We start from the raw sequence: 15,962 nt of genomic DNA, 5'->3' as shown, positions 1-15,962 counted from the left end.
GAGGTAAAGGAGGAAATGGTGAATAGCTGTTACTTTATTTTATATAATAGTAAAACAATTTGTGTTCAATTATGAGCACTAGAAACAAATACCAGTGATTGAATAAAAAGTTAATAAGGGAATATGATGTATAAGTGAGTTAATAAGAGAACTTGAGGGATAAGTGAATTAATAAGAGTCCACAGTGGAGGCAATTTCCCCTTTTGAAAAACATTATCTTTTGAATATATGCAGGATATACTTTTCAAAAGAAAAAAAGTGTATATTGGGGAAAGAATTTTCACTCATTCTCGAGACACTCAATACTTTTCCCTAGATAATCTATGGCTATAAAAGCATAATAATGCCTTTTTAATATATTTTCCCAGCAACTAAGAAGTTCAGTGTTTATAATTGTAATAAGAAGCGTGCTGATCTGGCCTGAAATATAGTTTTACTTTAGATATATGTCTCATAAATAGTATTTGAGAAGTCAGGGAATATGCTTAGAAAGGGATTACCAAGGCCCTATGACACATGAGTTTGGGGGCACAGGGAGATTAAGATTTAGAACAAAGTTAGGTGAAGTCTAGGGCCAAAGGATAGCAGGGTGTGTGTGTGTGAGTGTGTGTGTGAGTGTGTGTGTGTGTGTGTTGGGTGGGGCAGGTGGGAACCTTTGGAGAATGCCTGTAGGCTGCTAGTGAGGTGCTATGATCTCTAGACCTTGGTAGGTCCTTGCAAAGAGACATGGTTCTGAAAGGTTGGCACCCTTATAGGTTTTTAAAGTATTTTCGTTATCCATAGGGGTGAACCTGGAGATCATTACCAAAGTTTAAAAATTTCACCACTGGGCACACAGGTTACCCTTCTCGTGGTGGCATGGCAAAGCTTGATTTGCAAGAGTTTCTTTTGGATTGTCCCCAATGATTCCCTTTAAAAATAGGAGCTCCTTCAGGGTAAGGAAGGAAGGAGAAAATATCCCTTCTAACCTATTTTCTCTTTTTCATTCCAAGGACTCTGGAAAGGCACAGCAGGTTTGGTTTTGAAATCTGTAGAATTTTAGTGCTGTCCATTTTCCCAAGTAGATGCCTTTATGAAGGTAAAAGGAAAGACTGTTTGCTGTGTCAAGGGAAGATTCATGTGCAAATCCCAAGACTGAGATGTTATTTCAGAAGAGTTGGTGTCCACAGTAAAGTAGAACTGGCCCGGGTTCATCTGCCTACAAGGGCAATTGTCTGAGGCAAATATGAGGAAACTGGCAGAACAGGAGGGGTGGAATCTTCCTGGGAGAAAGAGTAAAGAGAGTTCTAGGTGGAGAGGGGATCAATATGTTGAGCAAACACCTGGCTGTCTTCTTAGTTCCTATATGAAATCATGGAAAAGACTTTAGAACAAAGAATAAATATGTCATAGCAGGAAAACAAAGAGCAGTCTTCTGGCCAGAAATAGAAACTGTTAAAATAAAAAGAAAAACAAACCAACAACAACAAAAAAACACCTTTAAGTTCGAAAATGACAGAAGTTAAGAAGTGGAAAGTTGCCTGGGATATGCTTTTATTGCAGCCTCTCTAGTAAACCCGTCCCCACTTCATCTTTGTGTCTTTGCTTATCCTAAGCAGCATGGTGGCAGCCATGGCATTCTTCAGGCTGAAGTGGTCATTTTTGGCACTTGGGCTTGAGATGGCAGTGAAGCGCCATCGTTTGTCTGGGGAAATGCCAGAGGTTTGCTGTCTCACAGTATGGAAATTGTAGATGTGGACACCAAAGGAGTGGGTTTAAGAGCAAAAGTTTAATAGGCAAAAGAACAAAGAGAGAGTTTCCTCATGCATTGGAAGGGTGCCTGAGCAGGTTTCCGGGTTTGGGGCGAGTTGTGGTTGGTTTTATAGAGGAGCTTGAGGAGGCAGTGTCTGATTTACATAGGGCTCAGAGGGTTGGTTGGAGCAGGTGTGCTATTTATGTGATGCATGAAGAGCCTGGCCATCCCACATAAATCTTTAGTATGCAAACGGGGCCTCTACCTGGCCTGTGCCGTGTCGCCTGCACACGTGAAGACAAAGAAAAGGAAATATGTGGCCAGGCGTGGTAGCTCATGACTGTAATCCTAGCACATTTGGAGGCCAAGGACGGTGGATCACGAGAGGTCAGGAGTTCAAGACCACCCTGGCCAAGATGGTGAAACCCTGCCTCTACTAAAAAAACACGAAAAAAAAAAATTAGCCATGCGTGATGGTGGGCACCTGTAATCTCAGCTACTCAGGAGGCTGAGGGAGAGAATTGCTTGAACCCAGGAGGCAGAGGTTGTAGTGAGCTGAGAATGCACCACTGCACTCCAGACTGAGTGACAGAGCAGGATTCCACCTGAAAAAAAAAATAGGAAGAGGAAACCTCTATGTTGAGTATGCCTGGCTTCCAGGTATCCCTTTTCTATTTGCATAGGTGCCGGCATTTACCTATGCAAGCTTTTAGCATGCTTGCGGCTTGATTTTTTAGGCTGATTTTCGCTAGAAAAGCGATTATATGGGGGCTGCTTTTTATTAAAAGAAAAACCTTACTGAGGACTCTCTTACCTACACTAACTGCTTAATAATTTCTTTTTAGCTCCTGTATCAGCAGTGCTTGTGCCTGATAGGTGATGATCATGAGGGGGACCAGGAGCCTCTAGACTTAAGAGACAAGTTGCCAGCATTCTCCAGATGGAGTGTTTCCCTCCCCAGCACCACCTGCTGGTCAGTTTGACAAGCAGATGAAGGGAAGTTCTCAAATACACAATAAGCAGATAACACCAACATCACCAGAAATATCAAGTTGTGATGGCAGTTTGTCAAATTGTCTTTATTTTTTGTCAGCATCATCTGTTGCTTTCTGAGGGAAGTTTTTTGAGTTCTCCCACTGAGACTGTGGATTTGCATTTTTCTTTTGTATGTCTGTCAGCTTTTGCCATGTATAGTTTGTAGTTGTGTTGTGTTGTGAGGCAGATTCATGACCTATGTTGTGGGAGAATTTCTGTATTTAGCAGATGTTCAACTTACGTTCTATTTTGCCAAGTGTTGATGGTATTACTTTGCTTTTCAGTTTCACGTTCATTTAGTATATCTTTTTCCTTTCCGTGAACCCTTGTGTGTTGTTTATTTCAGATATGCTTCCTTATGTACTGACGGTGACTCCCAAATTCATATGTTGAAGACCCAACTCCCAATGGACTTGGAGGTGGGCCTTTGAGAAGTAATTGGGTTTAGATTAAGTCATAAGGGTGGAGCCCCCTTGATGGTTTTAAGTCCTTCTAAGAAAAGGAAGAGAGTCTGAACTCTCCTCTGTCTCCACCATGTGAGGGCACAGAGATGTATGCTTCTTGGACTTTGTTTTTAACTCAGTATGAAAAACATATATTTTAATAAGAAAATTACCCCATTCATTGTTAGTGTGTTTATTGATAATGTTGGACTTACTTGTGCCATATTTAAGAAATCCTCTTTCATCCTTCCCATGCTTTCTTGTTGTTTTTTTAATGCAAGTGCATGATAAGGTTTAGGGATCACTTTTTTAACAGGTCCACGAAGGGCTAGATAAGGGAAGCTGGCTTGCATTCAGGGAAGTGGCAGAGGAGGGAAGCTGGCAGCTGGGCTGTGCTAAGATGACCTTAGCCCCAGACCCTGGATGAACATCCTCTTCTGGATACAGGACCTGCCCGAGGCATCAGTTTGAAATAGGCAAATTTTATTTGCTTTGTGTTCTTTCATCACCTGTATTAGCTTTTGCCTCTTGAGTGCCAAAATATAGCTGTTTTTATATTACCCCAAGTTCCTGAGTTTATTTTTTAGGTAAGAATTTTCCACCCTTTGAAATCCCAAATGACATGTTTACTCTCTTTCTCAGACCATGCTTTCATTTCAGTCAATGTAACAAATCAGCCAGGTCTCAGGAGTTTAGAAATCTGATTGGATTGATTTATACTAAGCGGTAACAGATCTACCACAGCCTTCTAAGATGAATTGGAGTTTCTTAAAAACTCCATGACCTACACTATTCTTTAGGTGCTGGAATTGCACACTTTCAAATTGCATCAAGTATAAACATTCAATTTTGTGGGGGGTTATTTTTTATGGAGAGATGAGGTGTTGATTAATACTGGTAGGCTTTACTCCAAAAGACAATTCTATTAAGATTTCTTTTGTTTTTTAAAATCTAGACTATCAGAAGGAGTAAAAATGCCAATTTTTTTTTTTTCTTTTTGCTGTGGCTACAATGTTCACAGTAATCCAAGCTCCAATGACAGGGTGGGAGAGCGGAGCCAAATGAGGCCCCATTTTTTTCATGAAGTGTATTTTTCTTTTTTTTTTTGAGATCAGGGATTCAGAAATTGTAATATAAGTGTTCAATTATAAAGTTATTATGATAGTGCATGGCATGTGTCCTTTCCATCATGTGGATTTTTCCACTTTTACTGTATGGCTCACTCTTACTCACTCTCCAGTCTTCACCTTAGTGGTCACTTCCCCCTGGAATGCCCTTGACCCCTTAAGATAGCAGTGCTGCAAACATCGAAAGCTGAATTTATAGCCAGACTCACAGGCAACACCTTGTCTTGTGCCATGCTTCACTAATGATGAGGAACTGAGAAAGAGTAGGGGAAAGGAGGCACAACAAATGTCATTTCCATAACAGAGGCCTCAAGGCCAGCCCACTTGATTCTCTGGAGATCCTTTTCTGCATAGCAATGATGAAAGGTAGCCTAAGAAAGCCATTTGTCTGAGGCTTCACCTTTAATACCTTGCTAGACACTAAACTAAGAGACTGATTCCATTCTTTAGTATAGCCATTGCCTCATAAATCCATACATAGCAGGGGTATTTCTTTCCAATAAAGTATCCATATAGATTAGGTATATTCTATTGACAATTTTATTAAAGTTCTTCATTTATCTTCCAGATAGTAGATTCTATCAACCAAGTTTCCTAAAGAGTTCTGATTCCCAGAGGTAAGAACTGAGCCTGGCTTTCTAGTTACATGTTTATTGGTAACTCTGTCCTTCCCTACAACACTTAAGCATATTTAAAGACTATACCCTCCCCTGCCTCCAGCTTGGATTGTAAGCTCCTCAAGAGCATGGCTGTGTCCTTTAACATCAAGTCTCCATGTGAGGAAGAGTTCCTGCCATATCACAAATGCCCAATCAACATTTGTAAGTGAAGAAAGCTATTCTGTGGTGTCTGCTTTAATATTAAGAGATGGCTTGCCCAAGATTGCTAAGCAGCTTCATTGTCTACAATGGAACAAGATTCTGTGGGTAGCAGGTCCATTGGTGCCACTGACAGGAGGCCTCAAGGAAACCTAGTGCACTAGTCTTTCTGATGACGCCTTGATTTTCTTCCAGCACAGAGCCGTAAAATGGAATATTCTTCTGACACAGATACTTCATGTATCGCACCATCATCCGTGTCGCGTTGCCTCTCCTTCGGTATTTTTCCACGCTGTAGCCCATTCCTATTTCACAAGAAGGGTCCATGGTTACCCATGAGACCGGTACCCCCTCTGGGCCCAGCATACAGGCTGCTGGCAGGGCTCCTAGGCAGCGCTTGATATAACGCAGGCTCCTCTTATTCATCCCTAGCTTCCAGTTGTCATTTACCAGCCCAGAATAAGACACATTCAGCTGGGCATACTTAAAGTTCGGAGTCTCGCTGTAGAAAACAAAAAGAAAGACAACAACTTTCTTCCCCACTCCTGTAATTTCTAGGTGCCCTTCCATTCTAGAGATCCCAGGCCCTCTTCTTGTTAAAAGACCCACCATTGCAAAGTGGCGTATTTTGACCATTGACAACCTTTATTCATCCCAAGGAATGAATTCATCCTCTCTTCATTCCAAAACTGATTTATGTGAATTACAAAAATATACAAGGAATAGCAATTATAAATGATCAGCACATGTTTTTTGTACCTCTCCAGTTCGTCATCTGGGTGGCCTGTCTCAGCCCAGCTTCCAAGCTTGCTTTTATTGGTGGCATGGAGCTTCAGGACATCTTCTGTAATAAGGAGGAGTGCTCTCGAATGCTCTACCTTCACTGAATTTGAAAATGCAGCCGCTCTTATCCCCTCACCTAAACTTTCTTGAAAACCTGAGAGAAAGCCAAGAAAGCAATATTGTCAGACATGCAGTTCTCTACTTACATTGCTCCCACCTGATTAATACCTCAGTGCTTAGTAGTTTTCAAAGTTGAGTTTACACCACAATCAGCTATAGTCCATGGCACACCACAGATTGCTCCACCTCTCCCAGCTCAGAGAGTTTCTATGAATTTACATTTCTAATGAGCTCTCAGGTGATGCTAATGCTGTTAGTTGAAGACACAATTTGAGAAGCACAGCTGCTTGCCCATTTCTTCAGACTTGTTACCTTGGATTTGGAGTTTCTGTTTCCAGTTTATGATCTCAGAATTTTTCAAAACTTCTTGTGATTTTTGAGGGTCTTTGGAGAATATACGATATACATTAGTGTATGAATCCATGTCATCAGTCATCTCCTGTATAGGATGGTGAAAGATCAGGTCATTCCCTTGAACTTTTTATTCTCCTCTCACTGATTGCAATTATCAGAAAAATGACAATTGAAAGGAAAATTTTAACACTAGCCCACGATGGCTGCATTTGGGCACATGGATAATAGAACCAAGGCCTATAAGCTACTGCTGACCTCTTACCTGTGTAACTGGAGTTTGTTAAATATTGAACACTGACAGGTACTGGTTATAAACCTGCTTATCAGATGCATAACAGACAGGATGAAATCAGTCACCTTCCACCAGGCCTTAAGATGCCTCACCTTTCTCCCTACCCACTCAACCGCACACTTACCTTATTTTATATATAGCATCACAGAGCGCCCAGCAGAAGCAAAGGAATGCAACAATTGCTTCTCTCCCTGCTTCTCTCACCTCCTGGGCCACACATATCTCCCTGTTATATATACTGTGCCCCACATAACCCCCTGTGGAACATATTCTGCGTTGTACTGAGTCTGTGTTGATAGGGTTAAGTTCTTAAACTTGGCACAAGATGAATTTAACTGTGATTTCTCTAAGTTTTAGTGCCTACTGTTTCACCAGACACCTACAATCTATACCGTTTTAGAATCTGCAGTGTCCAGGGTTTGAGCAAGATACTTTAGTGAATAGAAACATTAAGGAGACATTGCCTTTTCCCAAGGCTACAGGATATCAGCCTCTTTGAAGAGTGACATGGCCTTTACAGCCAGAAGCCCACAAAATAGAATGAAGTAACTGAATTTTCGGTAGCACTCTGCCCAATTTATGTGGTGTTAGACTCATGGGTTTTAAAGAAAGAGACTTGTGATCCCATTCTGACAAGCCACAAACTTCATGGGACGATGAGTATCTGTTTATCAGGGGAAATATAAACAATAAGTGTGAGAGTTTTAGCAGTGAATGTATTAATATTATGTTGAAAATTTTATCGTTAAGGAGTAAAAGAGAAAATAGTGTAACTGATTTTAAGGAAACCTTCAAAAATTTGGGGGTGCTTTTATAAATGCAAGTTCCTGAATATGGCCAAAACACAACACCTCAGTGAATTTAAAAGAGTAGAAGTTTTAAAAGACCCGATTTTAAAAGAATGACTTGAAATAGCCAAGTAAATATTCAAGGAATTATAAAGAGAATATCAAAGTAAACCAGAAAATAACTAATGGAACAATTTGTAAAAATAAAAGCCATAAATACTGAAATGTAGAAAGTTCATTATTAAATGGGAAAAAGAGAAAGAGCAGAAGAGAGAGAGAGATAAACGTCTGGTAAGGCATTTAAAGGAAATACAAGAGAAAGAGAAAAAAGAAAAAAAGGCATAGAGTATGAGCCATGAGAACGGAAACAGAAAAGAAAAAAGACTTATAATAGAAGATTATATACTCCAAGGCAACATATTCACTGATAAAGAAATTGATGTTATCCCTCAAGAATAAACTATCAAAATTGACTTTCAAAAAATAGAAAACTTCAATGAACTAATAGAAATATCAGAAATGAAATTAAACATCTACCATTTGAAAAGTGGACAAGAATTATGGCCTCCAGCTCCATCCGTGTTGCTACAAAGGACAATATTTTATTCTTTTCTACTGCTGTGTAGTATTCCATAGGAATGTATGTAGCAAGTTTTTTTTTTTATCCAATGCACCTTTGATGGGGATCTGGGTTGATTCCATGTCTTTGCTATTGTGAACAGTGCAGCAATGAACATCCTAGTGCATGTGTCATTTTGGTAGAATGATTCATTTTCTTTTGGGTATTTACCTAGTAATGGCATTGCTGGGTCTAATGGCAACTCCGTTTTAAGTTCTCTAAGAAATTTCCAGACTACTTTCCACAGTGTAATAATCCTAAGCAAATTAATGCTGTAACAGAAAATCAAATATCACGTTTTCACTCATAACTGGGAGCTAAGCATTGACCATACATGGACATAAATGTGGGAACAATAGACACTATGGACTCTAGAGGGTGGAGGGAAAGGGTCTGGGTTAGAAAACTACCTATTGGGTATACTCTCACTACCAGGGTGATGGGATCTGTCCGTACTCCAAGACTCAGCATCATGCAATATTTGCATGTAACAAATATGCACATGTACCCCCTTTATCTAAAAGGAAAGTTGAAATTACAAACTAAAAAGTAGCCAAAATTAGATTATTTTACATTTCAATTCTACATAAGACAAAACCAAACACATAATTTTAATTGTAGAGTTTGGTAAAAGATGAAAAGATCCTAATGCCAAATCTGGTAAAGAAATAACAAAAAGAGAGTTACTGACCATATTGGCTTATGAATACAGATGCAAAAATTCTCAATAAAATATTCAGTAGCATATGAAAAGAATGTGAACATGAACAGTTTGTTTTAGAAAGGCCAGAATGACTTTGATCAGATCTTTTAGGGTAATAAATTAAAGGAGGAAAAAATTACATGAGTATATAAATTTCCATAAAAAGACAAAAATGAAATAACATAAAATTTACCGTTCATTCTAAATATAATTTCTATGAAAGTGGGAAAACAGGAAAGTGCTCTAAGCCTGTAAAGACAGAATTAAATGTAATTTTAAAGGTAAGTGTTTATAGCTATTTCATTAGAATCAGGAATGAGACAAGAATAGAACTATTATTATGGTTATTTGATATTGTTTTCTTAGGTTGTACATTATACAATAAGGCAAGAAACTAAAAACCCATACAAATATTGGCAAAGAAGCAGCAAATTACTTTGTTTATAGATTACAGTATTACACATTTAGAAAATCTAAGAGACTTCGACAGAAAACAAAAACAAATAACACCCCAGACAAACAAACAGGATTTTAAAGCATAGTGTGACATATTTGGAAATCAAGAATATAAATAGAAAGCAATAACAAAATAATAATGCTCAGAAATAGAAAAGGAAAAATAATTTAATAATCTTAAAAAATAATATAAAATACCTAAGGATAAACTTAATGGAAAAATCATGTAGTTTGCCTCAGGAAAACACTAATATTTTACCAGATGGCATAGAACACAAACTGAAAAAAGTGAGAGAAAGACCATATTTCTTGATAAAAATATTTAGTATCACAAAAATATTAATGCTTCCACAATTGTCTAAAAAACTCCTCCAATACAAATCACAATTGCAATACTTAGTTGGGGAAATTGGGGAACTGAAAAATTAGTTTTTGTTCATATAGCTCTTAAGTTTATAAGAAATAGGAAAGCAAGAAAAACATTAGTGAAGGGTGATTTGCTTTATTAGATATTAATATTTACCACAAAACATTGAAATAGCATGAGAAAAGACTAAAACAAATACAGAAATAGCTACAAAAATATATAAAAATGTTACATGACAAAATAGACATTTATGTTTCAGTAGCAGAGTGACTTATTTAATAAATAGCACTAATGTAATTAGCCAGCCATAAGGTGAATAAATATAAAAGAATATTAATGCATGCTATTCAAAAATATATTGCAAATAGAATGAAGTTTGAAATGTTAAAAGTAAAAACTCACTGTAAGACAAAATGAAAAAAACAACTTGTATGATCTTGGATTAGGAAAAATCTTCCTAATTATTAACAAAAAAACCCCCAAAGCCTCAGGAATCATAGTGAAAAAGATAATATATTTGATTACATGAAAATTAAAAATTGCTTCATGTGAAAATCTATCAATAAAATAGAAAATAATTCTCAATTGGGCAACAAATTTGTAGCATACACCTTGTGTTAGTATCCCTCATATCCAAAACACATAGAGAATTTTAAGAATGACACAAAATCTCATTATAAAAATGGTCAAACAATATAAACAGTTCAGAAGTAAACCCAAAATGGCTGATAATCATATGAAAATATATGTTGAATATCACTAGTCAGGGAAATGCAAATTAAATCTACAATAAGATGCCACTTTTCACCCACCAGTTTGGCATAAATTAGAAGAAGGATAACATTCAGTGCTGGTGAGAATGTGGGAAACAATTCTTCCACAGATTGCTAATGGAAATAATACTGTGGAATCCTTTGGGAAGGTAGTCTGACAGTGCCTACTTAGGATAAGAGAAGCTCTGACTTGGACGTATCCCTTTTGGAAACCAATTGCATTGAGAAAAGTTTCCAGGATGTAAAGACATGTATACAAGGATGTTTACTGAAGCATTATTTGTAATGGCAAAGAAGTATGAACAATCTGAACCCAACAGGAGAAGAATGACTGACTAGCATTGCATTGACTCTATGGAACACCACAGTTACTAAAACGAATACGTTAGTGCTGTATTGATTCACTCAAAGCAATGTCCATATGTCAAAGGCAAATTAAAAAGTGATGACAGTTTGTGTGTTAATATGGGAAAGGACACTGATTACCCCAAAGGGTAGGAATGGAGGAGAGGAGGGCAAAGAGGTGAGAGGTTATTAACTTCTTAAAATCATGTTGGATTTTTCCACTTGTATAATCAGCATATATTATCTTTCTGATTAAAAACCAAGAAAGAAAAAATTAATTTTTTTCTAGAGAAATTCTCCTGCATCTCACCTTAAAAAGGTCTTCTTCAAAATTGCATCGATTTTCAATACTGAAAGAAACGTGGTATACTATGGAATCAGACTAGGTGAATGTATTTCCAAGTAAATTGCAGCATATTTCATTCTTTCCATTTTTTTGGCCATGTATGTGTGGCATGGAACTTTTATATTTTAATATTTTTGTTTACTGACTCACTTTATAAAAACTAGCCTTGTTCAAAGCAATGCATATATGAAGTTACAGCTTGATGGTGCAGTTACATTGTTAAAATACACATAGTAACTACAAAGTTACTGAAGTAAAAAGAACTATTTGACCTCATACAGTTATTTAGCATATCACACTTTGAAGAAACTGGACCATGGATCAAATAAACTAAGCATTAATCTTCCATCTGAAATTGTCAGGAAACCTTGAGATCAAAAGAACATCCCTGGGAAGGTGTTAGGCTCAGCTTATTATTATGTGGGGGCTCAGCGTCTATACCCATCTGAAGCTGGGCTGGCCATGAGGCTTCAGTTCACTAACCAGATGTGCATGAAACAGATACAAAAAGGGGAAGCCTTTAGGGCCAAAAAATAGACCTAGGTTTGTATTACTATTTCAGCTTAATCGTGTATACCTTGTGTTTCCTCGGCCAACAATGGCTAATTATGGTAAATACTATTTAGAATTATGTGCTATGTACTAAGTGTTTGACATATGGTATCTCATTTAAATCTTCTGTGATCCTCTGAGGAGTGTCCTCCAATTTTTCCCATTTTAACAGATGATAAAACTCACAGAAGGGCCTATGGTTATATAGCTAGTAAAAGTGGCAGAGTCCATTGAACTTGAATTCAGATTGGGGAATTCTTTAACAGTTGGTATCCAGCAGCTACAGGACTTAATATTTCTCAGTGTTGTTTCCTCATCTCTAAATTGAAGATATTAAAGCTCACTTTGTAAAATTGTTCTGATGATGACAGTCACTAATGAGTGAGGTGCTTCCAAACAGTTGACACACAGTAATTGTGTGTCCCTTCCCTGGTTCCTGAGAAGCAACTTTTATTTTTTTATGAGAGGGTCTCACTCTGTTGGCCAGGCTAGAGTAGAGTGGTGTGATCTTGGCTCACTGCAGCCTCAACCTTCTGGGGCTCAAGCCATCCTCCCATCTCCATCTCCTGAGCATCTAGGAGTATAGGCATGTACCACCATGCCCTGCTAATTTTGTTTATTTTTTTGTAGAGATGAGGTCTCACTATGTTGCACAGGCTGGTCCCAAACTCCTGGCCTCAAGCGATCCTCCTGCCTTGGCCTCCCAAAATGCTGGGATTACAGGTAAAAGACACCATGCCTGGCCATGAGAGGTAATTTTGCTGGTAGACTACTGCCTTGGTTTTTGTTTCTAAATCACTGTTCTGATATCTCAGACACACAACTTTCCCTGTAAATTGGCCTCCATTCAGCCCCTGCAGGTGACCCCTGCCACCTCAAAGGGCCCTTAATCTGTGAGTGTCAGCCTTGTCCTTTTCCTCCCCTTCCCCCTTGAACCCCTTTCCCAAATGAATCTTATGCTTTACAGGAAGAGTGGTAACACGTGGCATTCATGCAAGCTGCTCATTAACGAAGGAGTGTTTTAAAATACTCACATTTCCTTTCACCCTATGAAAGCAGCCATGGTGTCTGAATTGGACATTTCCTCAGGCCCTTTGGACCTGCCTGGCTCCACCAGTCCCTGTCTGTGTGCCTACCTGTTTTTGAGGTCGGGTAATAACCATCTGATACTTGGGCCAGGAGTCCACCAACACCTCCATGTTGAAGGGGTTCCCGTGATTGATGTGAAACAGAGAGCCATACACCTGAAAGAGGGATGAAAGGGAATAGGAGAGGCTGAGATCCCCAGAGACGGGGGTCTGTATGTGAAGAGGAAGAGAAAAATGGAAGTCAGGAGACAGCACTGGGACCAAGTTGGTGATAGTGTGATGAACAGCATCTCCAGGACCATACTGATGGACGTGAAGTCACCAGCAAACAGGCAGAACTCCCAGGGAGGTGTCCTTGTGATACCACAGAGCTACTGTGCACTAGCTGGGCACTTGACAATGCACTTAGCACTTATATTGTATGGATTCATTCAGTGTCCACAACAACTTTAATAGGTGGGTACTAATATTATTCCCATTTTATTAATAAAAAGACCAAAGGTAAAGGCATAGAAAGCTAAAGACACAGGCACAATGATACCTGACTAAAAAATGGCAGCCTTGCAATGCATATTTATTGAATCTGGCCCCAAACCGATGTTTGTAGCCACCATTCTTCACCACCTCTCCAAATGAGTGATAAAATCTGCAGAGTCAGCCTAGCTGCCTGTTGCCGAGGAGAAGCAGCATCTCTTAACATGCCTCCTTTGTCCCCAACCCCATCCTGTTTCCCAGCTCCAACCCTCTGCACAAAGTCAGGAAGAACGAGATTCTTGAGCCTGTTATTTTCTCATCCTCAACACCCCTACTCCCATACCCCAACCTCCCACTGTTCCTTCACCTTCAGGGACTCAGGAATGCTCCTTGCTAAAGATTTGAGTAGGGCCAGCAGCTGCTCAGAATTATTCAATAGAATCATTTTGTGGGATGCTTCAGTCCTCGAGCCCTTCAAGAAAAAACTCTGAAGAGAAGTGAAGGGAAAATGTTAAAGGACCAGATGAAATTAAAATGCATTTTACACATCTCCATTCAAGTAACACTCATGATGTAGGTACTGTTAGTATCGTCTTCATTTTGAATACACCAAAGCTTAGAAAGACTAAATAAATTTCTCAAGTTCTTACAGGGATAAATGACAGAGTCCTATCCAAAACCCATGCATTTCCTCTCTGGTGGAATGAATTAAAAGGGAATATTAAGAGTTCTGTGAGCTTCCCACACGCCTGTAGCAGAACACTCCACCACCACCATCATAACGTTTCTTTTATTTGGGTCATCAGATGCCTGAAGAGTCTTCTTTCTTCTGGAATAGGAAATATCTAAGAACATTTCTGACTGGAAACCTCAGAGCAGGAGTTGGCAAAGATTTTCTTTAGTTTCTTAGGGCCAAATATTTCAGATCTATAACCATTTAGAAATTTTTCCCAGTTTCATTACAAAAATAAGAAAAAAAATAGAAAATTTGGAAACATATCTGTAAATTTCCTTTGAAATAACACTTGGAATTCTTACAAATGTGCCAAAGAGTATAACAGTTGACATTCTATAGTGCCAAACCGGTTCTTAGCCAAAAGGGACTTTACTGAGAGCCTTCATTTTTAAATGTAGTTCAATGCATTGTTTTTCATTTGAAATGTTCCATTCTAAGTTAGCTTTAGTAAGATTTTGCCATTCGTGTAAGACTTCTCTGCCTCCCAGTCCTAATGTATAAGCCAGAAAGAACTCAGTTTTTCAGAAATTAAGGATTCCAGTTTTATGTAAAATACTGGCTTTACTCTCAGGTTCTTTTGATTAACTTAACCAATGAATTTTGCTACTTAGGTGCACAAGAAAAATGAAACAAATGGGTAGAACACAAAAATCCCTGTGAATTTCCCAAAGCCGAATTTTATGACTGCTGCGACATTACTGCTTACTACCACTTCCTTTCTGACCCAGTCAGCTGTTAGTGGCCTCTACTGTTAGTGGCCTCTAAGTGGATCCAAGCCAGTTAATTCCCAGATCAAATTCATTTCTAAACCCAGTCCATTTTCTGTTGCAACTCCAAAACCAGTTTGGATCACAAATTTGCACAAGGAAACTCAGAGAGCTCAAAACACAAATGTGTGAAGCTCCAAAATGCAAGAGGGAGCTTACCTTTGATCCTCAGCTGCTCTGAAAGATCAATGGACACGAGTGGATCCTGCAGGTACCTTCTGTGTTTACTCTGTGCTCCTGGGGATACTAGAAGCTCCACTTCAGATTCTGCTTCTGACACAATCTGATAAAATAAAAACTTCAGCTGACTTAAATTTAAAGGAGTTTAGTTGAGCAATGAACAATTCATCGATCCAGCAGCCTTCAGAATCACAGCAGATTCACAGAGGCTCCGGGGTGCCTTGTGGTCAAAACAAATTTATATGGAAAAAAAGTTAAAGTGACGTCCAGGAACCGGAAATGAGTTACAGAAACAGTGAGATTTCTGTCACCTGGGCGTTTGCCTTATTTAAACACGGTTTGAACATTCAGCAGTCTATGAGTGGTGATGTAAGGCTGCTGGGACTGGCCAGCATTCAAATATTGTTACAGGTGCAGACTCCTAAATTAGGTTTTCAATTTTGTCTATTAAGCTAGGTTACTCTTCACCCACAAGGGCTCAAATGAAGCACAGAGTCCTTCTCAGACCATATTTAATTTGCTTTAACACTTTGTAGCAAAATTCATTGAAAGGATTGTCTACAAATGCTATTTCCAATCCTCCCCCTAATCTTATCTAACTGGGTTTTTGCTGCTACCATTTTACTGAAACATTTTTTAAAGCCATCAGTGATCTCTATGTTATTAAATCCAGTGGTCAATTATTGCTTCTGTTCTTAATAGATCGAATGATCTATTTAAGAGTTTCTTCACTTGGTTTCCGAGAAAACACACTCTCTTCCTTTTCCTTTAACTTCACTGGTTATTTCTCAGTCTCCTCTGTGGACCCTTCTTTTCTCCCCAACTTCTTAATTTTGCATCACTTTAGAGTTCAATCATTGGCCTTCATTTGTATCCACACCTACTCCCTAGTAATCACATCTGTTCCCATGGCTTTAAAATCAATCTGCTTGCCAATGACTAATACATTTATATTACTATTAAAACTCTTTTCCAAACTCAAGACATATGTATCCAATAGCCTGTTTGATATCTCTTGGATTCCACCCAATAGCCATCTCAAACTCATTATGTCTCAGATCAAA

At 38.6% G+C, this 15,962-nt stretch overlaps 1 protein-coding gene across 2 annotated transcripts; it reads right to left on the bottom strand.

The window, feature by feature from the left end:
* Nucleotides 1-5,202: 5,202 nt before the first annotated feature.
* LOC100994103 (putative glycine N-acyltransferase-like protein 1B) lies at nucleotides 5,203-15,245 on the bottom strand. 2 transcript variants are annotated; one of them, XM_055094365.1, is made up of 7 exons: nucleotides 15,222-15,245; nucleotides 14,878-15,001; nucleotides 13,685-13,702; nucleotides 12,790-12,902; nucleotides 6,371-6,497; nucleotides 5,915-6,092; nucleotides 5,203-5,657 (listed from the first exon to the last, which is right to left on the bottom strand). In XM_055094365.1, exons 1-7 carry the CDS (start codon nucleotides 15,243-15,245, stop codon nucleotides 5,240-5,242), a joined length of 1,002 nt encoding a protein of 333 aa, XP_054950340.1. In that variant the 3' UTR covers nucleotides 5,203-5,239. The 2 variants fall into 2 exon arrangements, with proteins under 2 accessions (XP_054950340.1, XP_024786483.3); XM_024930715.3 differs by lacking the exons at nucleotides 13,685-13,702; nucleotides 14,878-15,001; nucleotides 15,222-15,245 and adding an exon at nucleotides 13,583-13,660 and having other exon boundaries at nucleotides 12,790-12,897.
* Nucleotides 15,246-15,962: the final 717 nt, after the last annotated feature.

Source organism: Pan paniscus, chromosome 9, assembly GCF_029289425.2.
Source record: "Pan paniscus chromosome 9, NHGRI_mPanPan1-v2.0_pri, whole genome shotgun sequence".
Taxonomy (NCBI): Eukaryota; Metazoa; Chordata; class Mammalia; order Primates; family Hominidae; genus Pan; species Pan paniscus.
Note: the sequence above shows the minus strand (reverse complement) of the source record. Positions and strands in the feature narration are given on the sequence as shown.